We start from the raw sequence: 26,794 nt of genomic DNA, 5'->3' as shown, positions 1-26,794 counted from the left end.
CACCGCCCTTCCGCCGCGCGCCGTGGAGCCGGGTGCGCGCGGGGCCCCCGGCCCACGCGTGGCCGCCCGCCATGAGCTCAGGTCAGAGGACCCACGCGGGGGGGGGGGAGGGCGTGCGGTGGGCGCGGGGCGTGGCACCGGGGGGTTGCGGGGGTGCCCTCCCTGCCCGCGCGGCGGCGGGGTGGCGTCGCGCGGGGCCCCCCGGCTGCGTTTTGCGTGGCCCCCGGGGGCTGCATTCATCCCCCGCAGGCGTGGGTGTGCGATGGGCTGTGCAGGGCAGAGGGCAGCTCCCCTCGGTTCTCCTTGGTTCTCCTTGGTGTTTCCCTTTTCCCGTATTTTGCTTTTCCCTTTTCCCTGTTTTGCTTTTCCCATATTTTGCTTTTCCCTATTTCCCTTATTTTGCTTTTCCCTATTTCCCTTATTTTGCTTTTCCCTATTTCCCTATTTCCCTTATTTTGCTTTTCCCTATTTCCCTTATTTTGCTTTTCCCTATTTCCCTTTTCCCTTATTTTGCTTTTCCCTTTTCCCTTATTTTGCTTTTCCCTATTTCCCTTATTTTGCTTTTCCCTATTTCCCTTATTTTGCTTTTCCCTTTTCCCTTATTTTGCTTTTCCCTATTTCCCTTATTTTGCTTTTCCCTATTTCCCTTATTTTGCTTTTCCCTATTTCCCTTTTCCCTTATTTTGCTTTTCCCTATTTCCCTTATTTTGCTTTTCCCTATTTCCCTTATTTTGCTTTTCCCTATTTCCCTTTTCCCTTATTTTGCTTTTCCCTTTTCCCTTATTTTGCTTTACATTTTGCTCTGTTTCCCCCTCCAGCAAGGCTTGCAAAAGGAGGGGCGAGGGATCGTGCAAAGCAGGGTGCTGCCCCTTCCCTGGCATCGCAGATTTTGGGGATGAGCGGGGAGCGCAGCGATGTCCCGCAGCTCCCCTGCGCACCCCGGGGTGCTGCGGGTCTGAAAACCGCTCCGCGAGGCCGCGGCTAACCCTGTTTCTGCTTTTGCTGTCGTGGGATTTTGCAGCTTTTGGGCGACGCATCGCCCCAGCAGAACTGTTTTGCTTTGCATCCCCTTGGGACACGAGCTCTTGGCCCCGCTCCTGCCGACAGCGGTGCGTGGGACTCTGCGCTAAGGCGTGCGCCGATTAATCCGAGCAAAACGTGGGGAAATGAAACCCAGGCGTCGCTTTGGGGTGCTTCGAGACCACCAAACCCCACGGCTGAATCCCCGCAGCCCGCCGGGGGCTGCTTCCCCGCAAGCAGGTTGCTCCGACCCGGCGTTCGGGCAGGCCCCGCGCTCATCGGGGCCTGCAGCTGGAGCGAAGCATCCCTTTGCGGCGCCTTCAGTTGACATCGTGGAGACGGGGGTGGATTTTAAGGTTGTGAAGGACCACGTTGCCTTTCTGACCCCGTGAGCGGAGCAATCCCGGGGTTTTTTTGCTCTGGTAAAGGATGTAACGCGATGTCGGGTAAGCGAGCCTTGGATTGGCATCGCTGCTGACCCCAGCGTGGCCTTAAAGCCGAAAGACCCTTTGCAGGGTCGAGGCTGGCAGGGGCAAAAAGGCATCCCAAGCGTTCAGAAGAGGCCGAGAAATGCAATATTGCGCCGGAGAAAGCATCCGAGGTGCCCCGCATCCCTCGTGTCGGCAGCGTTTCTCATTCCAGGGCCCACGGAAGCGGCGCAGCCCGTGCAACCGTTGCCTGTTTCCTTTCGAATTTGCCCCGGTCGGTGCGGAGGAGTGTCTCGAAGGCGGTGCAGGGGCGAGAGAGGAAGAGATTTGTGATAGGAAAGGGAGAAGCGTGACCACTCGGTGGCTGGCCACCCGTCAGAGGGCTTTTTGGGTGCCAGGGCTCGGCTCCGCGGGGCTTGCCTGGCTGTGCCGTAGCCGTGGTCCCTGCCGCCGTGGTCCCTGCCACCGTGCTGACCCCGCTCACAGCCCCTCGAACCCCCTTTACCTGTCTTTTGCTCCAGATCTGCAGCGTAGCAGCACTCGCGGATTAAACCTCACCCCTTTCTTGCCCTGCGCTGCTTAATTTAAGGGTACCCAGGTTTAACGCTGCCAGCCTGGGAGCCTGGCTCAAGAGGCAGGAGGTGCTCTAATCCTGGCTTAACGCACCGAAACGGGGATGATGGGCTGCGAGGAGCACAGCCCCTCTCTCCCTCAGGGAGGTAGGAGCCCTCTAACCAGAATTTGGGGAAAATATGCATTTGCGGTAGAAACAACCTTTTTTTTCCCCCCTCCTCACCGGGGGTTGCCCAAGTGCGGATGCTCCCTGAAGCTGCCGGGCGCTTTCTCCGGCTTGGCAGGTGGTTTTGGCGTACGGCGAGGTCTTGCGAAACCGGGTGCAGGAGAGGTTAGAGCGATGCCTGCCCGGGGTGGGGAGCAACCCGCCTTGCCGGAAGGGTTTGACCGCCGTTGCCTCAGCCGCTGTCGTCAGCACGTGGTGAAGCAAAACGCTGGCCGTGCTGGCGGCTTCCTCCCCACGGATGACCCTTCCCTACAAATCCAAACTGAAACCAGTTTGAGGTGGACAGGGCTGCTGGGAGGGCGCCTTGCCTACAAGGACTTGATTTTCTCACCCATCTCAAGGGTTTGATGCACGAGAGCGATTCCCCCGGGGTTACCAGCAACGGCAGAGCCTGAATCCCCGTCTTCCACGTCCCCACCTTGTATGGAGCCCATCTCATCCTTTTCTTTCTTCCAGCCCTGGGGCGTTTATCCAGCTGCGCTCCCCCGGCGGATGCTGCCCCGCCTGGGTAGGACCAGGCCGCCTGGTAAAACACGCTCGCTCCGGCTGCGTGGCGAGCAGGGCGACGTGTTTCTCTCCGGTTGGCTCGCATGGACGAGTTTACGTTGGCTTAGTGGAGAGGGCAGGAGAATGGATGCCATCTCATCTCAGCCCCTCGCTGGGGCTGGGCTTGCAGCCGGCCGTGACAGCTCCCATCCCAAACTAGAGCCTGAAGGCTGCTCTGAAAGATCCTCACGAGTTAAATCTTGTCCTACGCGACCCAACTGCCATTTTCTTTTCCTTATCCCTCCTTCCTTCCTTTTGTCTCCTCCCGATTTGTCATTTCCCTGTCTCCAAGGGCCTGGATTGACCTTGCCAGCCCCATCCCATCGACCAGACAGCGCCAGACCTTGCTGGCAGGAGCAGTAACCTCCCTGGGGGGACCTTCCTCTTCTTGCGTGCAACCTCTAGCCTGCACGTCTGGATGGATGGGTGGATGGGAGATGATGGATGGGTGGATGGGAGATGATGGATGGGTGGATGGGAGATGATGGATGGATGGATGGGAGATGATGGATGGAGATGATGGATGGAGGGAGGACACTGCTCGGGAAGCCTTGAGCATTTAGTGGGGACCACAAGAACGGAGAGACATCTACCAGTCCATTTGGGGTTGGTTTCTTTTGAGAAAGGTGCTTGTAAAAGAGCTGTGGCTGCCAAAGGAGCTTGTGGAGAAGGTCTCTGGGACCAGCATGCGTCTGCTTGCGGGGGGTGTGTGCTGCTGGGGAGAAAGGCAGCATCTCAGGGCAAAATCTCAGGGCAAGGACTGGCACTGGCGTTCGCAAACGGTCCCCAGCCGGGGCTGGGGCTGCTTTGCAGAGGGGTGTTCGGTGCCATGGGACGTGTGGGCTCGAGGTTTCCAGCTCCCTTTTCTGGTGTCAGAGGGTGCATCCTCCCCTGCTAGAGCACGTGCTTGATGTCAGGGCATCCTGAGCACCTTTCTCCCCAGTTTTCCCCCAAACCTCAACAGCAAGGGCCACACGATGGTTCTCTGAGAGGGCACGAACTGCTCTCGGAGCCAGGCGGCTGCGAGGACTTCAAGCAGCGTTTTGGCCATGCAAACCTGGCGTCGGCGGGGAATCGTGGCTCCCCTCTTCCCTTCGCAAGGCAGGCTGGTGCATCGCTGACCCCTCCCCGAGTTTGCAGCCGCTCCTGGCTGTTATCCCCGCTTTAATCCCCCTTTAGCAGCAGAGAGAGAAGCAAATCTCTTCCCAGGGCTCTTCAGGTGAGCTCGGGGGTAAAACCCCCTACTTTGGGAGCCAGAGGAGGGACGGCCGGCTGCCGCCACACCGTGTTTGCCGACGAGGTGTGGCCGCTGCGCCACGGTTCAAACTGGTAGCGCAGCTCTGCCCTCCCCTCCGCCAGCGCCGGGTGCTTCCCGGATGCGTCCGCTGGTGGGCAGGTGATGACGGCTGTACTGATCCCATCCCAACCAGGGACGGCTCCGCTTGCACAACCGGCAGGGTAAGGCGCGGTGAGTCAAGGCGAGAGCCCTTTCTCGCTCGCTGTGTTTTGGGGAGCAGCCGGCATGGGAGCGGGAGGTGAGAAAACCCACGGGGACGGGGATGGGGTTGTGCAAGAGCCGCAGCTCTGCAGGACAGAGCCGGTTGCGGTCGTGTTTGTGCGTTCCTCCAAAAGATTTGCTGCTTATAGGATCAAGAAAGTCATAATAATTTTGTTGTTGCTAACAGCAGAGCTCAGGCAGAGAGATGGGCTGTGCTTCTTGCTACCCAGCCCGGTTCGAGGAGGTGCAGGTAGCAAATTGGGTTGTTTTCAGGTTGTTTCGATACTTTCCCCCTCCTGCAAACCCTGCAGACAGCGCTGGGGAAAAGCCTTTGTGCGAGGCACCCCCTTCGCCCTCTCCTTTGTTCCGCTCTTTTGAAGGGCAGCACACGCTCCTCCTCGCCCTCCCGGCCTCGTTTAACCTGGAATCGATGCTTTTCGCGGGGTTTGATGCTGCAGCGGGGAGATCTGACGTCTCCCCTCCCCGCGGGCCCTTGGCGAGCTTCGCAGCCGTTCCTTTTGGCTCCTGGGAGGGCTTTTGTTTTAATAAACCATCCCTGGGGCTCGTCCCCCCCTTTCCCAACCCAGAACTTATCCCTTGGAGTGGCACTGGCTGCATTTTGGGAGCTGGCTACCCACTGGGTTGCTTGGCGAGATAAGAGACCCCGGCCCTGGTGGTATCACAGCCAGGGGACGGTTTTAATTAATTGTTTTTGTCACCTGCAGACGAGCTTTGGGGTCAGGCTGGGGAGCGGCAGGAATCCCGCTGGGGTGGCTTTTCCGGCAGAGGACGGGCGCACGGGCTCCCATCCCGCGTGTAAATCGTTAAGCCGGTCTGAGTGCCCTCCTGGAAACCTGAGCCTGGCCCAGCCAGGGAATTCATCTGCCGGCTCCGAGGGTGGGAACTGGCACCTTGGGTTGGTGTTTGTGCCACGTGTTATTTCCCTGCTGTTGCTTTAAGATCCTGGAGGTGGGACGCCACGGCTTGTAATCCAGAGTGGATTTAGGGAATAAGTGGGTTCAACTTCGTGGGATGGAGGGTGACGATTAAAATCCCACCTCGGATGATTACGGTGATGCCTCCGATGATCCCTGTCTCCCAGGCTGGGCATTGGGGTGCAGCAGAGACCGGTGGGATGCAGAGGTGGTGAGCCACGCTGGGCATCATTAAAACTGGAAAAAGCAAATTTTGTGGCCGCGTCCTCCATGCAGGGGGAAACACAAGGAGCAAACAAGCACGAAAAGTGGCTGGGAGAGCTCTCCCTGTACTTGACCTGGCTCTGTACCAGCCCTGCTCCCTTCCCCCAGCTCCTAAGCTGCTGTTTTGGTGCCAGCTTTTCTCCCCGGGCTCCTTTGGCATCGTTCGCGTGACCGTCACGTGCCGTGGGAGGTGACCGGGCAGCGCTGGGGTGCCCCGTGCCCGCAGCATCCCGCTGCGTGGCGGAGGTGGCCCCGAACGGCTCTGCCGGGAGCCGGGGCAGATGGCAGAGGGGACACCAAGTCCGGCCACCGTCTGGGACTGAGCCGGGGACGTCATCGCTGCAGCCGGGAGCCCGTCACCGTGGCATCTCCTAAATAACCCCTCGGATCGGCTCCCCTTATTTTTTTTTCTTCCCCCCCACCCTGTTTTTTGACTTTGCAGACAGCAGCAGGCTGCTGGGGAACCAGCGGCCGGGGTACGGGACGCTGCAGCAAGACACCGATAAATCCCACATGGTAGGTCCGAGGGCTTCGCCGCAGGGAGGAAGGCATGCTCGGGAAGGGCTGGCACAAAAACCACGTTATCTGCAACACCGGCACGAGACGGTGGTTTTCCAGCCCCAAAGCTACTTGGTTGTCACCTCCCTGGTGTTAACTCACACCAGGAGGCTTAGGGCTTTTATCAATTTAGGATTTAGATGCTTGATAAGTATAATTTCAGTTTATTTTATGCATAAGCATCCCCGTAAAGGTGACCTCCTTTCTTCCAGGAGGTCACAGGCTACCAGACCAAGACGTGGCGGGTGGCCCTGTGCCACGCTTGCTCCGTGCTGACGGCAGGGCTGCTCCTCGTCCTCTTCCACTGGAAGCCGAGCCTGGAGGTGCAGGCGAAGTGCAAGCCCTGCGCCCTCGGCCAGGCCGACTGGGTCATCATCAGAGTAAGTCCCCAGAGGGCTCCGAGGGACCCAAGGATCTGAGGTTGGGCTCTGCCACTGCCTTCCCAGGAGAGCCCTGGGCATGTTCCTTGCTGCTTGTCACCCTCCCCTCCCTAACTGTGTTTGACGTCTCCTTACATCAAGTGATGCGCTACCCCAGAGCCAAATTATTCCAGGAATAATTACTATTCCTGGAATAATTATTATTCCTGGAATAATTTTGCGCTTTCCCCTTCTGTAGCAGCCAGCCTGGCTTTGCATTTCTCTTTATTGTCCCTGAAACCCAGCAGTCATCTGGGGCGGGTGGCCGGGGACTCCCTACCTGCCTGTGACACTCTCCGCGTTTGAAGGAGCAGGGGGCAGACGGGGGGAGCTCCCCATTTCCCTCTGCTCAGCCCCGTGCCTGTGTTGCAGGACCGATTCGGACAGTGCTTCACCACCCGCGTGCGCACGGAGGCGCTGGGCGAGGGCAGGTGAGCTGGGCTCGCATCCCCGCGGCGATGCCGGTGGGCAGGGGCTTGCGTCTGGTTTTGGCTTTGAGGGAGGGGGACATTTGCAGCGACGCTGGCAGATGAGGAGGGACTGACGCTTGGTTTTGCACCCCAAGCAGCCTGGAGCATCACCCCGGGGCCAGGCTGGAGGACCGGAGGACCAGCATCGCCATCGGCGTGTCGGATGAGGAGGAGAGCCGGGACACCATCCGGCTCCATGAGAAAGAAGAGGTAACGCTAGCGACCCTTCCCACCTCCACCCCGTAAATCCTCTCCCTTGGCGTGGGCTGCCCTCGTGTCCCACTAACACCTTGTTTCTTCCATCCCGCTCTGCTCAGAAGAACATCTTGCGGTACTATCTCTTCGAGGGCATGCGCTACATCTGGATCGAGCGGCGGCAGGCATACTGCAAAGTCAGGTATTTCTCTGTCCCCTCTGCCACAGCAATCCTCTCAGCTCTCCTTGGCCCCTCAGCCCCCCCAAAATGGTCCTGACTCAGCTGGAAGTCCCATAACAGCACTGGAGCTTTTCTCCACGCTGCAAAGCCTTTGGAGACCATCCCCGGGGCGTTGGGTCGGGGAAAGCCACCCTGCCTCCGCTCCCGAGTTGTTGATGTTGCCCGTCGCTGTGGGCAGAGGAAACCAGGCGAAGTAGCTTGGCAGCTGCCCCGTGCGGGATGGTTCCCGCGGCGCTGTGCCGCTTGCGGCTCTCCGAACTGTGTCCCTTTTGTTCCCGCTCCTTGGCGCCTGCGAGCTGCGGCGGATGCCGAGGAACAAGATGCTCTCCCTTTCCCAAAGGGTTTTTTTTTTTTTTGTCACCAAGGACTTGGACGTGGTGTTTGTTCTGCCGGGCCAGACTCCTGCTGATTTTCACTCCGTTTCTCCATTTTTCTTTCCCCTCGGGCTTGCCAGCATCTTGGATGAAGGCTGGACCTGTGCAGATCTCCACCTCTCCCAGGCTGGGCTCGACCAGCAAGACCACAACACCAGGTAAGGGATCTTGCAGCTTTGTGGGACACCCGGGGAGCATGGATGAGGCTTTTCCAGGGGCCAGCAAATTCTGGAGCATGGGATTTTGGTTGCGCCCAGGCCTCAAAATAGGATTACCAGGTGTGCTGGATCGCCCCGGCTTGGCTTCTCCACGGAACCAGGCTCCAGTGGAGGTCTGGGCAGCGTGAGGGTCCCTCAAGTTGGAAATGCAGCTTTTCCCTAGCGTGCATTTGCTTCCCCGTTGCTTTTTCTCTCCCCTTTGCAGAAGGAAGATCTACGGACCGAACCTCATCGAGGTGCCAGTCAAGTCCTACGCGAGGCTGTTGGTGGAGGAGGTGTGCATCTACAGGCCGTGCTTCGAAAGACCAAGTTGTCCCAGGGCAGATCCTTCCCCTGCTCCACGTCCCTTGCTGCACAGGCTTTGCAGGCCCTTCCTCTCTGGTGGGGAGGAGAGGACTTTAGGAGAAGCAGCTTGGGCAGAGATCAGAGAAGGCAGAGCTGCTAGAGCTGTGGAGGGAACCCGTCCTGCCTCTTAGCTCACACAGGAGCATCCCCAGATAGTTGCAGAGGTGGCTGAGCATCCTCAGGAGCAGCGACCGTAAGCAAAGCTGGGGAGGACGGAGGGTTTGTGAGAAGTCAGCTAGTCCAGCCCCAGCCCCAGGGAAGGGCCAGCATCTCCTCTGCATAAGCAGTTGTTCCTCAAGGAGCCTGGAGGTCTCACGATGGGCTGGAGGAAGCTCTCCCCCGCCAAACCCTGCTCTCTCTTCTTGTTCCCTTCCAGGTGCTCAATCCCTTCTACATCTTCCAAGTGTTCAGCATCGTGCTGTGGGTCTGTGACGCCTATTACTACTATGCTGCCTGCATCTTCCTCATCTCCACCATCTCCTTAGGGCTGTCCCTCTATGAGACAAGGAAGGTTGGTGGTGGGCTTATCTGGGACAAGCAGCTCTAGTAGAATAGCCCGTTTTCTGATGCTCTTTGACCTTTGTGCTGATGCTGAACTCCCTCGGAGCCCAGCCGGGTGAGGACAACCCATGCTCCAACGGTGGGGCAGGTTTCCTTGTCCTTCATCTGCGGTCCTGAGCCTTTGAGACCTGTTTCACAGATGCTTTGCTGTGTTTTTTGAGCTGCCCTTGGGTGGCTGCTAACTGCTCCCTCCCTTGCAGCAAAGCGCCACGCTGCAAAACATGGCCAAGATGTCGGTGGGCGTCCGAGTCCGTCGCCCCAGCGGAGGTGAGTGCGATGCCCGCAATGAGCAAGGGCTTCAGGCACGAAGCCGTTCGGGACGGTGCCGGGATGACGTGTCTGAGCACGGCCGCACTGTTTTCCAGAGGAGATGGTGGTAAGCTCCGCGGACCTGGTGCCGGGCGATTGCATCAGCCTCCCCGCGGACGGGATGCTGGTCCCTTGCGATGCCGCGCTGCTGACGGGCGAGTGCATGGTCAACGAGAGCATGCTGACGGGTGAGAGCCCTGGCACCCTGTGGGCTGCACACCTCCATCGCCCCGGCTTTCACTGGGGATTTTGGGGGAGAGGACGAGCCTTGTATCTCAGTGGCCCTACGGCAGCCCCTTCCCCTCCAGGCTGGTTGGATCCTGACCGCCCAGGGTGATAAACCTCCCTCCATGATGTTCCTCACCGCAGGGGAGAGCGTGCCAGTGATGAAAACCCCTCTCCCGGCTGGCAGCCAGGCAGCCGGCACCGTCTATTCCCCCGAGGAGCACCGGCGGCACACATTGTTCTGCGGGACGCAGGTCATCCAAGCCAAGTCCTACGTGGGCAGAGAAGTGCTGGCCGTCGTGACCCGCACAGGTAATGGCATTGAGGGGAAAACCAGGACGAAGCCACGTCCTTCAGAGCGGTGACTTTGCACGTGCTTACCTTCTGCCCCTCTCCCGCAGGGTTTTGCACGGCCAAAGGGGATCTCATCAGCTCCATCCTCTACCCCAAACCTGTAAGCTTCAAGTTCTACAAGGATGCCGTGAAGTTTGTCCTGTTCCTCGCCGTCCTGGGTAGGTCTGAGCATGGAGACGTGGCCAGGAGCAGCCAAACTCCTCTTAAATGGTTGAACCCACCCTTCGTCTGCTTTGCTTTGTAACCAAGCCCATTCTCCCTCCCGCACAGCTTTTATCGGCACGCTGTACAGCATCCTCATCTTGGTTAAAAACCAGGTAGGGTTGTTGGAGCTGGTGAGTCCCCCAGCGTAGGCTGGTGCTGTGGGTGGAGATGGGTGAGGGCTATCAGGATGCCCACCCCTCTTCTTCCTCACCTGCCAGGTCCCCGTGGGGCAAATCATCATCCGCGCCCTCGACCTCGTCACCGTCATCGTGCCCCCGGCTCTCCCGGCTGCGATGACGGTGGGCACCATCTACGCCCAGAACAGGCTGAAGAAACAGGGCATCTTCTGCATCAGCCCTCCCCGTATCAACCTCTGCGGGAAGATCCGCCTGGTTTGCTTCGACAAGGTGAGTCTCGGGCAGCGCCGTGGGACTGCGGTTTCCAACTCGGGGGGCTGACCTGGGCCCACCACGCTCTCCCCGCAGACGGGAACCCTAACGGAGGAAGGTCTGGATGTCTGGGGGGTGGTCCCGCTGGAGAACAACCACTTCATGCCCCTCGTCCACGAGCCCCGCTGCCTGCCCGCTGGTCCCTTGCTCTACTCCCTGGCTGCCTGCCACACTGTCTCACTGCTGCGGGCACAGCCCGTCGGGGACCCTGTGGACCTTAAGATGGTGGAATCCACCGGCTGGGTAAGACAAGCGGTGGGCAAAGTTGCATATCTGTAAAGAGGGAGGTGGCATACCTCTTGTTCTGCCAGGAGAGGGGGTGTTCAGAAGCATCTGTGGGCTGCTGTGGGGTGGATTGGGCTTGGGGCTTGCAAGGCAGGGCTTTGCCGTCTCAACATCTGCCTTGGTTTCAGCACCTGGAGATGATGGAGGAGGAGGAAGGTGAGCTGCCCGCCTTCCAGCAGTTTGGGACGAAGGTCTTGGCTGTGATGAAACCTCCGCCGGAGGAAGAACAGCCACGAGACAGGGTAGGTCCCGTGGACCGGAGTGGCTCAGGTTCCCCAAGTCGCTGGGTCTGCACCCCCAAAGGGTTGCGCTGCACAGCCCCTGGCGAGGTTGCACCTCCCAGAGAAGTTCTTTACCGGCCCTGAAGCTTGTTCCCTCTCCTCCACAGAAGCACCAGTCACCCCTGGGGATCCTCCGGCGTTTCCCCTTCTCCTCGTCCTTGCAGAGGATGAGCGTCCTGGTGAAGCTGCCCGGTGAAACCTCAGCCCATGTCTACATCAAGGGCGCACCAGAGATGGTGGCCAGCCTTTGCAGGAAGGAAACGGGTACGTGCTGGGGGACGGTGGTTCGCTATCACTCCCCAGCTGAGAAGCGGCCGGTCCTGCTGCTCCGTCGTCTGTCGGCATGCCTGCAGCTCATCCCCACGGGGAGTTATCCTCGGTGATGCTGTGGGGTGGTTCCCAGAGGCACAGGGCTTTGGATTAGCTCCAGCCATGTAGGGGGAAAGAAAAGAGCCAGAAGACAGGGAAGGGGGTTGGAATCTGGATGAGCATCCAAAGCCCTTCATTCCTTTGGGAGCTCGAGCTCCAGCTCCCCTCGCTGGGTCTATGCAGCCCGGGTTCATTCAGGAGCTATTTTGACCTTGTTTTTCCCCTCGCGGCTGGCAGTGCCCGTGGATTTCTCCCAGATGCTGCGACACTACACCACGGATGGTTTCCGGGTCTTGGGTCTGGCTTGCAAACCCCTGAGCACGGTGAGCACCTTCGAGGAGGCCCTGCAGCTCCCGAGGTTGGTGCCGACAACTATTTTTTCTCCATTTAGATCTTGATTGCTCCAAGTGTTTCACGGGATGCTTTGCTGCCCTGCAGCCTGCCCCATCCTAGCAGCCTGCAAGGAATTAAACCCTACCCCATCTGCCTGCCCCCCAGATGGATTTTGAGCTGTTTATGTGGATTAATCCTCTCTGCCTTGTGTTGGAGATGGTGTTGAACAGCTCGTTGTATCCCACCAGGGACTCTGTGGAGAGTGGCCTGACTTTTCTGGGGTTCCTTGTCATGAAAAACGTCCTCAAGCCAGAGTCTGCACCCGTGATTCACCTCCTGAGGAACGCCAACATCCGCCCCGTCATGGTGACAGGTGACCCTGCGGAGGGGAACGGGGGCGAGATGGGACACGGATGACCCTTGACGTTGGTTTCTCCACCAGAAATCGGTGGCCTGAAGCAGCTGGGAGGCAGGGCAAGGGCTCCTGCACCCTGGTTTTGTGCATCCCACTGCTTGTTTGCATCGCCTTGCCGGTGGGCTCACGGCAGGCGGGGTGCAGAAGGGTGCAGGCTGCTTTTTCATGGATACAGCGTGAACCCACAGACCGGGGTGGGCAGCTTAAACAGCAAAACTGCTCACTGTTTCACTGCCAGTTGCATAAATGTTGATATCTTGTGTGCACCCCGAATTGCACAGCTAACGGGGAGGACGTAGGAGTCGCCTTTGGGTGTTTTACAGAAAGGCAAGCCGTGCTGCCAGGATTTGAAGCTGCTGCCTTTCTTCGGGGTAGGGCAGAAAGGAGATTTTAGAGCTCTCCCCCAAAATACGGGGAAGCAAAGAGACCCCCAGCATGGTTGGGAGAGGGGATGCGGCAGGTTTGAGCTGCTCTTCTTGGCTTGCAGCCGTGTGAGACCCTGCCAGCACTGGCTAGCAAACTCCGCTTGCCGTTCCTTAGCCCCGCCACCTCTTTCTGCTAGGAGACAACATGCTGACGGCCGTGAACGTGGCCAAGAGCTGCCGCATGGTGGAGCCGAAAGAGCGGGTGATCTTCGTCAACGCTTCCCCGCCCAGCCACGACAAACCCGCCGCTCTGAAATTCATCCTCGCCGAGCACTCCCAGGGCGAAGAGCAGCCGGAGGTGAGTCCCAAGGCAACGTTTCGGGGGTGTTTTGTAAAGCCCAAACTGCCGGTCACCTTGCAGGGCTCTCTTTTTCCCAGCATTGTTACCCTTAGAGGCAATTACAGGTGCGATTCTGCCCCTTGCTAAATGCCTCCTTTAGGAGAAGATAACCTGCTCCTGTTGCTCCCTGGGAGCACGTCAGGCTGGAGCTGATCCTCCAAACACCCTCGTGGGATGCAGCCAGCACCGTGCTGCTCACTGCTCCAGGCTTGGCATGAAAGGCTCGGTCACACAAGCTTTTTCTCCAAAATACCATTATTTATGTGCCTGAAATTGAGGTTTAAGGGAAGCCGCTTTACCTCCTGCTCCATGTGGGTTGAGGATGCCGGTTCAGACCGTTGCCCAGGGGCTCAGCAGGGATTTGAGCGCAAATCAAAGCCCCGCTGCAGAAAACGGAGTTGTTTTCCTTGGCAGGGTCCGCACCAGCGGGACAGCTGCTTCCTCCAGCCGCAGCCCTGCCACTTCGCGCTGAACGGCAAATCCTTCGCCGTGGTTTGCGAGCACTTCACCGACCTGCTGCCGAAGGTGAGTCCGACAGCGGGGAATCCTCCGGCACGGTTGACCTCGCTGGGGTTTTGTGCCGCAGCCTCGTAGCTCCAAAAGAAAATCCCCTGAGGTTTTTTTTTTTGCCGGTGCAAGATGCCCTCTGCCCTGCTGAGCTGGCAAAGCTCAAAATAACCAGGCTCCTCTGGGGTGCGCAGGGATGCGGGGTGCTGTGATAGAAACACGGAGCCTTCCCTTCTTTGCAGATCCTCATCCGAGCCACCGTCTTCGCCCGCATGTCGCCTGACCAGAAGACTCAGCTGGTGTGCAGCCTGCAAGAGCTCAAGTAAGCCCCTCCGGCCCCGAGGGATGGAGACAGAGGAGGGCATGGGGGTTAGGCCTCTGCCCCGAGACATCTCTTGTGTGCCGGAGTGGTTGGCAGCTGCGAAATCGCATCCTGCCCTCTCCCAGATGTGGAGTTATCCTAAATACGGGGGCGCAACCTTGAAGACGCAGGGTTTCCCCTGTCCGGTCGTGAACTATCGGATCCCTTCTCGCCGCAGCTACTGCGTGGGGATGTGCGGGGATGGCGCCAACGACTGCGGGGCTCTGAAAGCAGCCGACGTGGGCATCTCGCTGTCGGAGGCGGAGGCGTCGGTGGCCTCGCCGTTCACCTCCCGCGTGGCCAACATCGAGTGCGTGCCCACCGTCATCCGGTGAGCTGGTGGGAGCCGTGTGGTGGGGGATAAAAACCAAGGCAGGGGTCTCGTGAGTGCCTCTGTCCCCTCTTTGGGACGGCTGGTGGAAAGGGTTTTGGGGCTGGTGGGTGAATCTCTCTCTCTCTCTCTGCAGGGAGGGCAGGTGCTCACTGGTCACCTCCTTTGGTGTCTTTAAGTACATGGCCCTGTACAGCCTGGTGCAGTTCGTGTCCGTCCTGCTGCTCTACACGGTGAGTCCCACGGTTGCCCGAAGGGCTGCGATGCTCAGGGATGCCTTCGGGTCCTTGTCACGGTTGGGTTTTAACCTGGGACCTTTCCTAGCCCCTCCGTGGGTCCTCACAGCTGAGAGCGGGTGGTTTCTCCTTCCCAGATCAACACCAACCTGAGCGACTTCCAGTTCCTCTTCTTCGACCTGATCATCACCACCACTGTGGCAGTGCTGATGGGTCGGACCGGTCCTGCCCAGGAGCTGGGAGTGGAGCGTCCCCAAGGGGCGTTGATCAGCGTCCTCGTGCTGGGCAGCCTGCTCTTCCAAACGGCTCTGCTCATCACAGTGCAAGTCCTCAGCTACTTCATCACCGTCTCACAGAGCTGGTAAGGAACCTGGCTTCGTATGGGTTTAGTGATGGGAATGGCGCAGAGGATTGCGAAGAAGCCCGGGTGCTTGCCCTTGGTTTTGGCCAACGCCAGCTAGCGTCAAGGATGCATCCAGCCGCCTTGCAGCGAACGGCTCCCGTGTGCTCATGGAGAACACGGGGTCGGCGTTTAGATCCTCTCCTTGCCTCTTGCTTCATCTGAGCCCCTGTCTTCTCCCCTCCCTGCCTCAGGTACGTGCCGCTGAACAGCACAGTGATGGCTCCCCAAAACCTGCCCAACTACGAGAACACGGTCCTCTTCTCCATCACGGGCTTCCAGTACCTCATCCTGGCCGTTGCCATGTCCAAGGGGTACCCGTTTCGGGAGCCGCTCTACACCAATGGTGAGGATGATGCTGGCCACGTGGACGAAGGGAGACATCAAACCTTCATCCTCCTCCTCCTCAACCCTCTTCCTTCTCGCCCTCAGTGCTCTTCTTGGTAGTCCTCATCCTCCTTTTTGGCCTCATGATTTGGTTGACCCTCTACCCGCTGGGCTTCCCCAAAACCCTGCTGAAGCTGAAGGGCATCGACGACTTGAATTTCAAGCTGCTGCTGCTGGGGATCGCCGCCCTCAACTTCTTCGCTGCCTTCGTGCTGGAGGTAGGTCAGCCTGGCGTGGGCATTGGGCACGAGGGACGCGTGTCGTCCTTTTGGGTCTGTCCGAGCAACCCCTTTTCCAGGAGCTGTGGGCATGGAAGGAGCAGGGCTCACCTTGGCATCGGCTCTGCCCTCTCCTCGGGGTCCACAGCCTCCCCAAAACCCGTTCTCCCCCCATCTTTGCTGCAGACTGCCCTGGACCACGGCTTGCTCAGCTGCCTCCGCAGGCTGCGCCGAAAGAAAGTGTCCAAGAAGCTTTTCAAGAGGCTGGAGAAGGAGCTGAGCCAGCAGCAGCCGTCCTGGCCGCCTCTTAACGAACCACTCTTTGCTACACCCAAGATGTCCATCGCTGTGAGATAGCACACGTCGGGCTTCCCTCCTGCCTGCTCTGCAGGCAAGCGCTGCCTGCCAGCCCTTGGATGCTGTTGTTTGTTTATTTATCCTGGTAAATCGAGGGATGCCGCGGGCAGGCTCCCGCAGGGAGACCCTCAGCATCGCAGCTGTGAATCCACACGCACCGGTCCTGCAGCCGTGGCCGAGAGGAGGAGATGCTGGAGAAGCAAACTGGGGGAGAAGGTGCAGAAAAAAGAGGAGAAATGGTCCAGCTCAGCTCTTCCTCCAGGACCCCTCCTGCTCCCGTGCTGGCCTCGGACCCATCTCGCCGCGCTGGGCACTGGTACTGTTTTGCAGGGGGACGCCGCTTCCCTTTTCCTCTCCTGGCTGGTCGAAACCACCAAGAAGAGGGTCCCTGACATGGCGAGGGCACCCACCCCAGCCTCGCGTCTCTGCTCACTGTGAAAAAAAACCCCCCCGCGACCATCCTAGATGTGTAGGAACTGTTTACAAACCACCCCGTCCCCGGCTTGCCAAGGATGCTGCTCCGTCCCCGACGCCCAGGGACCAGCCACGGGCACCGTCTCTGCTTGTGAGCACTTCTGCTTTGGGACGGGACCTTTGTAGCATTAAAAAAAACCCCAAATCTCTTTATTTTTTAACTACTCCAGTGCATCGAGGTGTAAGTGCAGTCGGGAGAACGACGTACTGCTTTTGTTTTCCGTATGGTGCTGTCGTGAGCGTTGTCTAATAAATTAACACTATTTTCTTGACGGCTTGCTTGTGCTGCCTGGCGCGGATTGGACTGCTTGGGGCAGGACGGCGTTGACGGCGCGGGTGAGTATCAGATGGAGTAGGGGAGCAGCTCAGAGAGGTTTTAGGGTCACCTCGTTCTCCAGCTGGGCTGGAAGATGCTGTCCTCGATGTTCGAAAGCAGAGAGTGAAGCCAGGGACAGCACCGCTGGGATTTCATCAGCCCAACCCGAGCATCAGCGAGTAAATAACCCCTGAGCCTGTTTTCCAGCTGGAATTTCCTAGAAAACAATAATAATTGCTGGAAAAACCCAGGTGTCCTCGCCAAGTCTGCAAAACCTGGCTCCTTCAAGGGAGGAAAAGCCGGCAGATGGAGATGCCGCATCCCGAAAGGGGAAGAGCCGATGTCCGGGGAGGGGGATGCGCTGTCTGCATCACCCTCCGAGGGTTTTTTGGCCGCCTCCGAGCCCGGCTCTTGGATTGAAGGCTGGTTCTTGCGGGGACTCGCCTGCATGGAAAGTCTCAACCCCTCCGAGCGCCAGCGGCGCCTCTCTGCCCTCCGGGAGCTGGGGATTAGATCAGGAAATGAGGCACAAGCAGAGGTAAGAGGTTTCCTGAAATCCTAGCCAAGCCTTGAGTTATTAAACCAGGCTTCCTGAGCTTAAAAAAAAAAAACCAACACACACAACCCTCGGAGGTTTTTGCCTGTGCTTGGCAATTTTAAAAGCAAAAGGGCCCTGGGTGTGAGGGACCCCTTTGCACCCCGGTTTTCCAGCCCCCACCAGTGTGGTTTGCTTGGCTGGTTTTTGCAGGGTGTTCCCAGCCTCAGGGGGGTTTGCAAAGTCCATTTAATTATTAACAGGCAGCTCCTGCCCTTAGCTAGAGGTTAACAGGGCTGGGGACAAGGGCAGCGCTGGATTTCGGGGCAGGCAGAAGCTTTATGGGAGCAGCTCTGAGTTGGGTTCGGAGTCATTTGGATGGTTTTATTCGTCCTTCAGACTGGAAAACCAGGCTTGATAGGAGATGGGAGCAGCTTAAAAACCCCTCTGCTTCTCCTCCTAGTCTGAAACTGTTTTCTCCTCGTTTTTAGAGCAGTCGGACCCTGTCCTGGCTGCAGAAACGCTCAGACCTCAGCACAACGAACTTGGTGCAATGGGTGCAATCCTGCCCCGCGGTGAAAAATCTCTGTCGTCTCCTCCCCGTTGCTCACCCCCATCCCCGTGCACGCCGCTGCACGCTGCTGCCCGTCTCCAGGGAGCTTCTCCCTCCATCCCAGCCCTTGAGCACCCTCCGTTTGCCCCGTTGATGCTTTTGAACATGCCTAAAATTTGAAGGTTTTTATCCCCCAGCACCGGGCTCGGTGTCACCGCCAGGCTCGGGGGTTTTAGGGGAGCATCCCCAGCCTTGCCGGGATGCAGCCGGCATCCCGCGTCCGCCGGAAAGCCGCCAGCGAGCCGGGGAAAAGAGGGCCCCACGGTCAGCAATGCTGGCTCCACTGCTGTGCAGATATGCTCCGGCATCCTCAGCCTGGGTGGGAAAAAAGGGGTTTTATTTTTTTTCCCCTCCATCCCAGGATAAAGCTTTAAATCTGCTGGGGGGTTGCAGCATCCTCGCTGCTCAGGGGGGCAGATTGAATGCTGATACCAAGCTTGGACAGGTGATTGGGATCCCAGGATCCCAAATTTTAGAGGTTTATCCGAGATCATAGAGCGATCCCCTGACATGATCCTTTCATCTCACCCTCCAGCAGCACAAAACCCAGACTCAACTTCGCCGGCGTGCTCGGCGCTGCACAAAATCCTCCTCTCTCCTTGCTTTTACAATCAATTTAAAATTCATCCAGCTGGAAAAAAAAAAAACAAAACAAACAAACAACAGAGCCCTGACGACCTTGCATCGATACGCACGTATTGATTTTTTTTTTTTTTTAATTATTATTATTTTTTCCCCCAGCAGGCAGCAATTTGGGAGGAGGAAGGGGCCGGCTCAGGTGTGGCATTAGGACCCAGCGGAGCCCCCATGTTGGAGGTAGGAGTGTGGGTTTTTTTTAACTCTCATTTTGGAGTTTTTGAAAGCAGAGAAGAGAGGAAGGCGGTGGGCAAGGGCAGGACCAGCACTACCACCCGGAGCGGTAAGGACCAGGGCCGAGAGACCCCCCACCCCAGCCCCCTGCCTCACCCAGGGATGCTGGGGACCCCCCAGCAGCGGATGGGGCTGAACCCCATCTTCGGGGCTTTGCAAAGTTGCCTTAAAAACTCCATCGGTCGGGGCAGGCGAGCTCTCAAAAGCTATTTTCAACCTTTTAATCTCAGGAAAAAAAAAACCCCGCCGTATTTTTGGGGTGCTGAAGAGGCAGCGGCCGCGGGGGGACCCCATCTTTGCAGCCTGACAGCTGTTGTAGTAGATTTTTAACCACTTCAAAAAGTCTGAAAATACCCTAATGACTGAAGGAAGCCGTATTTTTTTTTTTTTTTTCCATCCTGGAAAGAGGCTGTAGAAAAGGGCTATTTTAATATTTCTATTTCTTTTCCTCCCCTGGGGTGGGGGGGGACGGACCCCAATGAAAATGTGAGGTGTGAAAACGGGGATGGGGGAAAGAAGTTTTTTTTACCTTTGGGCAGGGGCCAAAAAAAAAAATTTGAATCCTTTCATATTCCCTTTGTTCTCCCACTCTCTGGCAACTGGAGAGCTTAAAAAAAAAAAAAAGAAAAGAAAGGAAAAAGGGAAAAAAAAAAAAAAGCTGGGGGAGGGGGGAAAGGCTGGGGGAAGGTGGGGTTTAGCAGAATGAAAGGGAGAGACTGTGGTGTTCTTTCTTCGGGGTTGATTGTTCCCAGATGTGCAGTTGCAAAAACATCTGGCGCGGTTGGAGTCGCCGGACCCCTGCACGGAGGGGAGCGGAGGTTGGGGGGGGGGCACCTCGGGTCCCTCCCGGGGCACCTCCCCGGGTCCCTTGGGCGGTAGGAGAAGCCAAGGGTGGGGAGGGAGGAGGAGGAGGGTGGAGGTGGCCCCATCTCCTCTTTGCGGACCTTGGGTTTAAGGAAAAATGTCGCGGTGACCCTCGGCATCGCTCCCGGCTGGGGCCGGAGGTGGCGGCGGGCGCTTCGGTGTCCTCCGTCGGGAGGAGAAGTTGTTGGCATCGCCGTTGGGGGAAGACGTGACCCGTCTGTCCCCATTCCGCGGCCAAATCCCGCGAGCTCCATCCAAGATCTCCGAGTTTGGGGGAAATTCAGGGGGAATTAGACTTTGAGAGAAGCCTTGGGCGCTTTGCAGATTGCTTTGGGGCAAAAAGGGGGCTGGCAGGGCAGGTTAATCCTGAGCCGTGTGGCTGTGTCCTTGGGATCGCTGGAGGACAGCTTGGGATGCCTCCGGAGCTGGGGGTCCGTCTGGCCCCCGGCTGTCCTGGGTGGGATACGAGCGCCAGGTCAGGGTGATTTGGCACCGCAGGACACTGGCGCCGGCATCCCGCAGGATCCCGGCATCTGGAGAACCGGCAAAGGTCGGGATGGGTACCTACGGCCCCTTTCTGCCGCCTCGAGGTAGCCCCAAACCCTGCCGGTCCCCGTAGCAGCCCTGTCCTGGCCGGGCCCCCCCCCAAACCCAAGGTCTGCCAGCAGCCGCCGAGGCTCGATAAAGCCTCCCGGACCCCTGCCAAGCGCCTGCCAAGCCCAGAGCCGCACGTTGATCCCGCTCATCCCCCCACAATCCCTTTTATCCCAGGACATGTTCAGTCTTGGTTAAACCCGGCTCTGGGGCTTCCTTTGCTGTGGGAAGCAGCTGGGGCTTGCGGGGAGCCGGGTCCCACCGAGGTGCAGGCGTGGGTTGGGGACAGAGCGCTGCTGGGCGCTTCGTATGGGACCACCAAACTGCCGGCTGAGCTCGGTGATCTGATCCCAGGTCGGACAGGGACCAACTGTCTGGCTTTGCCAAAGCTGGGAAGGGTCTGGAAGTCAGTTGTCAACATCTCCAGCACCTGCGAGCCTGGGAATGGAGGAGGATGCGGTGCCTAGAAGATGCAACTGTGGTGGTGGTGCAAGGGCACGATTGCTAGAAGGTGCAACGGTTTGGTGATCTGGAGGACATGGTGGCCAGAAGGTGCTACGCTTTGGTGATGGTGAGGACATGGTGGCCAGAAGGTGCTACGCTTTGGTGATGGTGCAGGACATGATCGCTAGAAGGTGCTTGGTGAGGACATGGTGGCTAGAAGGTGCTGTGCTTTGGTGATGGTGAGGACATGGTGGCTAGAAGGTGCAACAGTTTGGTGATCTGGAGGACGTGGTGACTAGTAGGTGCTACACTTTGATGGTGAGGACATGGTGGCTAGAAGGTGCTGTGCTATGCTTTGGTGATGGTGCAGGACAAGGTCCCTAGAAGATGCTTACACTTTGGTGATGGTGAGGACATGGTGGCCAGAAGGTGCAGCACTATGGGGATGGTGCAGGACATGGTCTGTAGAAGGTGCTGTGCTCTGGTGATGGTGAGGACATGGTGGCTAGAAGATGCCGCACTGTGGTGGTGCTGCAGTCGGTCCCATTGACCCCACCTTCCCCAGTGCGGTCTGAAACCCAGCAGGGACGGTGCTGGGCTGGGCTGGAGCTGCGTTCCCGTCCCAGGTGCTGCACCCAGCCGCGGCTCAGCAGGGAGCCGGGGTGGGTGCTTGGGTGCCTCCTGGCATGGAGGGCTGATGGTCCCCCTCAGCGGGGGCGAGAGACCAGTGGGTTCGGCGTGTCTCCACCCGTGCCTCAGTTTCTCTGCTCCTGCAGCAGAGCCAGGAGGGGTTCCCCATCCCTGCGGCGTCTTGGCGTGCCGGGAAAGCCAAGGTGCTTCATCCTCAACAGCCAAACGCGTTCGGTTGGATTTTGAAGGAATTTTGGGGGAGAATTTCTCTTTTTTGTCCCCCAATTTTCCCCCTGGAGCTGGCTCGGGGCGAGGGGGAAGGGCAGCCGGCGTCCCTGCCAGCCCGCGCCGGGAAAGGGGGCCCGGCTCACCGGCGGCACAGCCGGCCTTGGCCCGTCTCCCCGCCGGGGAAAGCAGACGCTCGACATGCAAATCGTCGCTTGGAAAGCGCCGGAGAGCCGCGAGCGCCCGAGGCTGCCAAACTCCAGCGCGGGATTTTTCTTGAAAGCACTTTTTCCCTCCCCAAATCTCCACATCCTCTTGGATTTAGGGGATGCCCGAGCAAGCGCAGCATCCCCCGGCGTGGGGACCCCCAAAATAAACCCTTTGCCAAGCAGCGGGGCTGAAAACCCCCGGCGAGGAGCCCCAAACCTCCAGCTCTGGGTCTGTTATCGCCAGGGGGGGTCCAGATGTCTCCCCCCATGGTGGTGATTCAGACATCCCGGCATTTCTCATCCCCCGTCCTGCCCGCGGGATATTTCAGGGCTTGGTCCTTGCAATTCCCCTGGGAGCGTGCGGTCGGGGCGGGAAGCCCAGCCTGCCTTTTTTGGGGAAGTTTCTTTATTTTTTTAGGGTTTGGGTTTGGTTTTTTTTGAGCAACTCAGGCAGAGATGCGCGGGGCATCACGCTGCGGGGGGCTGCGGTCGGGGATGGGGAACCGAGGGGTTTGGGGGTCCGCATCCCCCCCTCTCCGCTAACCCCTCCGTGTTTCCCTCTGCCCCATCCAGACTCCGGCTGCATCCCGGCCCGCGCTGCTCCTCCATCGCTGCCGTCAGGATGAGAGCGGTGGGGCTCTTCTTGCTGTGTCTGCCAGGTGAGTGCCCCCTCCCCGGGGTCCCCAAGGCGAGGTGACACCCCTTTAAACCCCAGGAGCCGGCCACCACCCCCACCATGCTTGGGTGCCTGCACCCATCTGGGGCAAGCATCACCTCATCGCCTGTTATACCCCCAAATTAACCCAAAACCCCAGCTTAGGCTTATATTTAGGCTGGGACTGGCTCTAGGTTGGGAGGCACGGAGGGTGCGAGGGGTCTGGCACCCAGCAAGTCCCTCCTGCTTTGGGGACATCAAGGTGGCACCATGGGGTGGCACAAAATTGGCACCTCGGGATGGGGACAACGTCCAAAAAAATTAGATTTGTAACCCCCCGGGGGGGCTGGCAAAGGTGGGATGGAAACGAGGAGGGAGGCGACCGACCCCGGAGCCTGGAGCCAGGAAAACTTTGGGCGAAACCGGCTCGGCACAAAGGCTGGCGGACAGATGGAAAACATTAAGCAGGCGAGGCCGAGGGAGCCCGGGGCAGGGGGGTGACCTGATCCCCCCCCCAAAGCATCCTGCCTGCCTGATCGTGTCGGCTCATGCACTTTGAACCCCATTTTCCCCCTGGATCCCCGGTGGGATTAGCTCCCAGGGCTGATCCCACGGGATGCAGGGGATGCTGCAGTCTCCCGGGGTATCAGGAGCATCTCTGGGGGCAGCTGGATGCTGGCCCCTTCTCCGGGTGGGGTTGTGGTATCCGGGTGCTGCGAGACATCGGGATCGCCCAGGATCATCCCCGGCTGCACCCGGATAATGTAGGAATCCCGGGCTGGTGCTGGTCCCCCGTCGGTGAGCATCCCGCTTTCCTCTCCCGCTTCTCCGGGCGGCGTGCCCCTGCTCGAGGACAGCTACGGGACGATGCTTTGGGGGACGACGTGAAGCCGGAGAGGTGGAGGCAGCGCAGGGAACCCCGAATCGCGGGGCTGGGGGCGGCCGTGCCCCTCCCAGTGATGCCTCGCCCCCGCCCCTGTCTCCCCAGCAGCGCTCCTGGTCCAGGGACAGTACAGCAGGTTTGAAGGCATCACCTACCCCGAGCCGGTACAATATTCCCAGTACGACCAGCAATCAGGTTAGAGCACCCTGAACTGGGAGAGGCTTTGCCCGCCTCCCTCCCCTCTCTTTTTCCTTTCTTTTTTTTGCTTTCTCTGGCCAAATACACATCGGTCGGATGCCTCTTTCTGCTTTGATACTCTTTGCTCCATCCTTTTTCTCCCGCCCCTTAAATTTTCAAGCTCCTTCTAACACCTTCCCACCTTCCCATCTCCCTCCTTATGTACGTGCCTCTCCTTTCCCCTTCTTCACACTGCCGATTAGTTATTAAGCTTAAAAATTATTTTAAAATTATTTAAAAATTATTTTAAAATTATTTTAAAACTATTCAAAAATTATTTTTTAAAAAATAAAAATTATTTTTAAATTATTTAAAAATTAAAATACCTAAAATATATTTAAAAATTATTAGAAATTATTTATTCAGCTAAAGAAATCCCTGGTGGGATGTTGCCCAGGTTCGTTCCTGGGCTGGCTGGAGGGTGTTTTCCCATCACTCAGACCAGCTGCAAAATTTTGGGGAGCTCACTGCCCCAGTGGGCCGCGTTTTCTCCCTAAAACCCATCCTCAGCCTCTCCTCTGTTTTCTGTTTTGATTCCCCAGAAATTCAGGATTACTACGACTATCACGGTAAGTTTTTTCCCCTGTGGGATGCCGGGAGGGGGGCAGGTTTTTGGGGTGCGCCCGCACTGTCCCTCTCCTTGCAGATGTCACCCCCCGTGCCCCCGAGGAGCAGTTTCGGTACCAGTCCCAGCAGCAGTCCCAGCAGGAGATCGTGCCGGCCCCGACCCCAGGTGGGCGACAGCCCGGGGCTGGGGGGCTCCATCCCTCCCCTGCACCCTTCGCCCGGCTGCGCTCCCCTTGGCGCAGCTTCGCGGGCGCCGGCGGGATGCTCCAGCCCTAAAACCCGGGGACCAGGCAGCGGGATGCCTTTCCTCCAGCCCTAAATTTGTTCTCCCCCCAGCTGCTGCCCCCGAGACCGAGCCCACGGAGCCAGGACCCCTGGGTGAGTGCTCAGCCCCCTCCTTGCTCCCCGGCGGGGGGTTCAGCCCCCATTTAGCCCGGCTGGGGTGAGGATGCGCCGGGGCAAAAATTAGGGCGGGGGGAAGGCGTCGAGTGGACGCTGAGCCCATCCCCGCGGCGTCAGGCCTCCCCCCATGGATTTCCCAGACCCCCATTAAAAACCAGTCGCCTTTTCGCCTTGCAGACTGCCGGGAGGAGCAGTACCCCTGCACCAGGCTCTACTCCGTGCACAAGCCCTGCAAGCAGTGCCTGAACGAGATCTGCTTTTACAGGCGAGTGTGGGGGAGCTTCCCTGACCCCCCCCCCATATTTTGGGGAGCCCCTCTGCTTTTGCATTAAACCCCCCATCTTTTTTTTTTTACCCCCCCTCCCCCCCAACATCCAGCCTCCGCCGGGTTTACGTGATCAACAAGGAGATCTGCGTCCGCACCGTGTGCGCCCACGAAGAGCTGCTGCGAGGTAAGGGGGGGGGGGCACCCCAAATTGGGGTGATCCCCATCCAGGTCACCCCTTTTTCCATGGGGAGGGGGAAAAAAGTCCCAGCGACTAAATGACTTAGCTCCGGGCTTCGCTCCGCCAACCGATGGACCAAACTGGGATCCCATTTTGGGGGGGCTGAGCCACCCCACCATGTCCCCGTCCCCATGGGGGGGTCCCTCGCTGTTTTTCCGCCTGTTTTTCCTACATCCACGGATTTTTTCTTTCCCGCTATTCCCCGCAGCCGATCTCTGCCGCGACAAGTTTTCCAAGTGCGGGGTGATGGCCACCAGCGGGCTCTGCCAAACCGTGGTTGCATCCTGCGCCCGCAGCTGCGGCGGGTGCTGAGTTCGAGGGGACCCCCCTTCGCCGGCCGCATCCCGGGATCCCAACCCCTTCCCATCCTCCTCTCCCGGCTCCCCGTCCCGCTCCGGATCCTCACCGTGGTGCTAAAGAAACCGTGCATGAAAGAGCATAAAAAAAAAAAGTTCATTTTTTGTGCACATAATAATTAAAAAAGGGGGGGGGTTATTATTTTTATTACTTTCTTTATTATATTGTAAAGGGGGGGCGGCGCGAGCCCCCGCCGCCCCGTTTTCTACGTAGAGTATCCGAGAGATAAAGCGTAAGGGTCGCTGCGGCTCCCGACTCGTTTTTTTTGCGGGGGGGATTTTCCAATTTTGGGGGAGGTTTTCCAATATTTGGGGGGGGGTTGGCTGATTTTTTGGGGGCTTTTCTGATTTTTTGGGTGGTTTTTTTTCCCAGTTTCTCAGGGTTTTTTCCATGATTGGAGCGATTCCTGGCCATCCAGGCCCGGGCCCAGGAGGAGGGGCTGCGGGCGATGATTTTTGGGGTGCTTTAGGGGGTTTGGGGGGGTGTAAAATGTCTGATTTGGGGGCAGTTGTTGGGGGAAATAGCGCAGCTGAATTTGAGGGGGTTCTTATAGAAAGCAGTGCGGTATATAGGGGGTTGGGGCAAATTTCTGAGTCTTATAGAAAATGAAGGGTGTGTTGGGGGTTGATTTTGGGGTGCTGCCCGGTTCCCCTATAGAAAAGGGGGGAGAGTGGGTCTCTGCTGGGGTCCTGCGGTGTTTAGGGCTCGGGTTGCCCTATAGCAGGGAGGGTGGAGGTTGGGGTTCGGTTCACTTATAGGAAATAGCGTGGGCTTTAGGGGTTCGGCTCGGGGAGGTTCTCCAGGTCTCTTATAAGAAATTGTGTAGTGTAGCTCCCCTATATGGTGTGCAGCTCTCCTATATAGCGTGTAGCTCTCATACAGTGTGCGGCTCTCTTATACAGTGTGTAGCTCACTTATATAGCACGCAGCTCTCATATAGCATGTAGCTCACTTCTATAGGGTGCAGGTCTCTTATGTAGCGTGCAGATCGCTTATATAGGGTGCGGGTCTCATATAGCGTGCAGCTCATATAGGATACAGTTCTCATATAGGGTGCAGTTCTCTTATATAGCGTGCAGCTCATATGGGTTGCAGTTCTCTTATGTAGCGTGCAGTTCTCTTATATAGCGTGTAGTTCTCATATAGCATGCAGCCCTCTTATATACTGTATAGGTCTCTTGTACATCATGCACAGCAGCCAGCTCACTTATATAGCACGTAGCTCTCATATATAGCACGTAGCTCTCTTATATAGCACGTAGCTCTCTTATATAGCACGTAGCTCACTTATATAGCATGCAGTTCTCATATACGGTGCAGCTCTTAGAGCGTGAAGTTCTCGTATACAATGTGCAGCTCTCATACAGCACGTACAGCTTTTGTATAGCATATAGCTCTCACAGGGTGTAGTTCGCATACAGCGTGCAACCCATATAGCATGCCGCTCAGTATATAGCTCTCTTATATAGTGTGCAGTTCTCATATACTATGCAGCTTGCTTATATAGCGTGCAGTTCTCTTATATAGCGTGCAGAGCATATAGGGTGCTGTTCTCTTATATAGCGTGCAGTTCTCTTATATAGCGTGCAGCTCTTTATATTGTGGACACATATATAGTGTGCGGCTCTGTATTGTGGACACTCTTACATAGGGTGCACTCTCGCGTAGTGTGTAGTTCCCTTACAGCACGCAGCTCTCGTTAGAGCGTGTAGCTCATATAGGGTGCAATTCTCTTATATTGTATACAGTCCTGTAG

General features: G+C 57.8%; 2 protein-coding genes across 12 annotated transcripts; both read left to right on the top strand.

Moving 5' to 3' along the window:
• On the top strand, positions 1-16,403 carry ATP13A2 (ATPase cation transporting 13A2). Of its 7 annotated transcripts, none has more exons than XM_087755239.1 (29): positions 1-81; positions 5,933-6,006; positions 6,261-6,428; positions 6,840-6,898; positions 7,036-7,147; positions 7,255-7,334; positions 7,828-7,905; positions 8,171-8,240; positions 8,687-8,821; positions 9,072-9,138; positions 9,237-9,368; positions 9,550-9,717; positions 9,807-9,917; positions 10,030-10,076; positions 10,182-10,370; positions 10,449-10,655; positions 10,826-10,939; positions 11,086-11,242; positions 11,585-11,705; positions 11,929-12,053; positions 12,658-12,818; positions 13,275-13,385; positions 13,610-13,689; positions 13,907-14,059; positions 14,196-14,292; positions 14,433-14,656; positions 14,890-15,041; positions 15,128-15,300; positions 15,487-16,403. In XM_087755239.1, the coding sequence occupies exons 1-29, from the start codon at positions 72-74 to the stop codon at positions 15,655-15,657; spliced, it is 3,546 nt and encodes a 1,181-aa protein (XP_087611365.1). In that variant the 5' UTR covers positions 1-71; the 3' UTR covers positions 15,658-16,403. The 7 variants fall into 7 exon arrangements, with proteins under 7 accessions (XP_087611365.1, XP_087611363.1, XP_087611366.1 ...); XM_087755237.1 differs by having other exon boundaries at positions 7,033-7,147; XM_087755240.1 differs by lacking the exon at positions 1-81 and adding an exon at positions 699-4,328 and having other exon boundaries at positions 7,258-7,334.
• A 17-nt stretch (positions 16,404-16,420) lies between these two features.
• Positions 16,421-25,287, top strand: MFAP2 (microfibril associated protein 2). 5 transcript variants are annotated; one of them, XM_087755244.1, is made up of 10 exons: positions 16,421-16,467; positions 18,337-18,411; positions 22,005-22,090; positions 23,075-23,164; positions 23,749-23,775; positions 23,853-23,939; positions 24,110-24,151; positions 24,353-24,440; positions 24,554-24,627; positions 24,890-25,287. In XM_087755244.1, the coding sequence occupies exons 3-10, from the start codon at positions 22,054-22,056 to the stop codon at positions 24,991-24,993; spliced, it is 549 nt and encodes a 182-aa protein (XP_087611370.1). In that variant the 5' UTR covers positions 16,421-16,467; positions 18,337-18,411; positions 22,005-22,053; the 3' UTR covers positions 24,994-25,287. The 5 variants fall into 5 exon arrangements, with proteins under 5 accessions (XP_087611370.1, XP_087611373.1, XP_087611369.1 ...); XM_087755247.1 differs by lacking the exon at positions 16,421-16,467 and adding an exon at positions 16,537-16,985 and having other exon boundaries at positions 23,078-23,164; XM_087755243.1 differs by lacking the exon at positions 16,421-16,467 and adding an exon at positions 16,537-16,985.
• The last annotated feature ends 1,507 nt before the right edge of the window (positions 25,288-26,794 follow it).

Source organism: Nipponia nippon, unplaced genomic scaffold, assembly GCF_047370975.1.
Source record: "Nipponia nippon isolate SJK-2023a ecotype South Korea unplaced genomic scaffold, ASM4737097v1 scaffold_19, whole genome shotgun sequence".
Taxonomy (NCBI): domain Eukaryota; kingdom Metazoa; phylum Chordata; class Aves; order Pelecaniformes; family Threskiornithidae; genus Nipponia; species Nipponia nippon.
This window is presented reverse-complemented; position numbering and strand designations above follow the sequence as displayed.

Excerpts from the sequence above, each read along its gene's own strand:
- ATP13A2 (XM_087755234.1), top strand. Across the intron at positions 8,822-9,071 it reads CCCTCTATGAGACAAGGAAG|CAAAGCGCCACGCTGCAAAA; the intron begins GTTGGTGGTGGG and ends CCTCCCTTGCAG. Across the intron at positions 14,060-14,195 it reads TGCGTGCCCACCGTCATCCG|GGAGGGCAGGTGCTCACTGG; the intron begins GTGAGCTGGTGG and ends CTCTCTCTGCAG.
- MFAP2 (XM_087755244.1), top strand. The coding sequence starts at position 22,054 with ATGAGAGCGGTGGGGCTCTTCTTGCTGTGTCTGCCAG. Across the intron at positions 23,165-23,748 it reads CCAGTACGACCAGCAATCAG|AAATTCAGGATTACTACGAC; the intron begins GTTAGAGCACCC and ends TTGATTCCCCAG. Across the intron at positions 23,940-24,109 it reads CGTGCCGGCCCCGACCCCAG|CTGCTGCCCCCGAGACCGAG; the intron begins GTGGGCGACAGC and ends TTCTCCCCCCAG.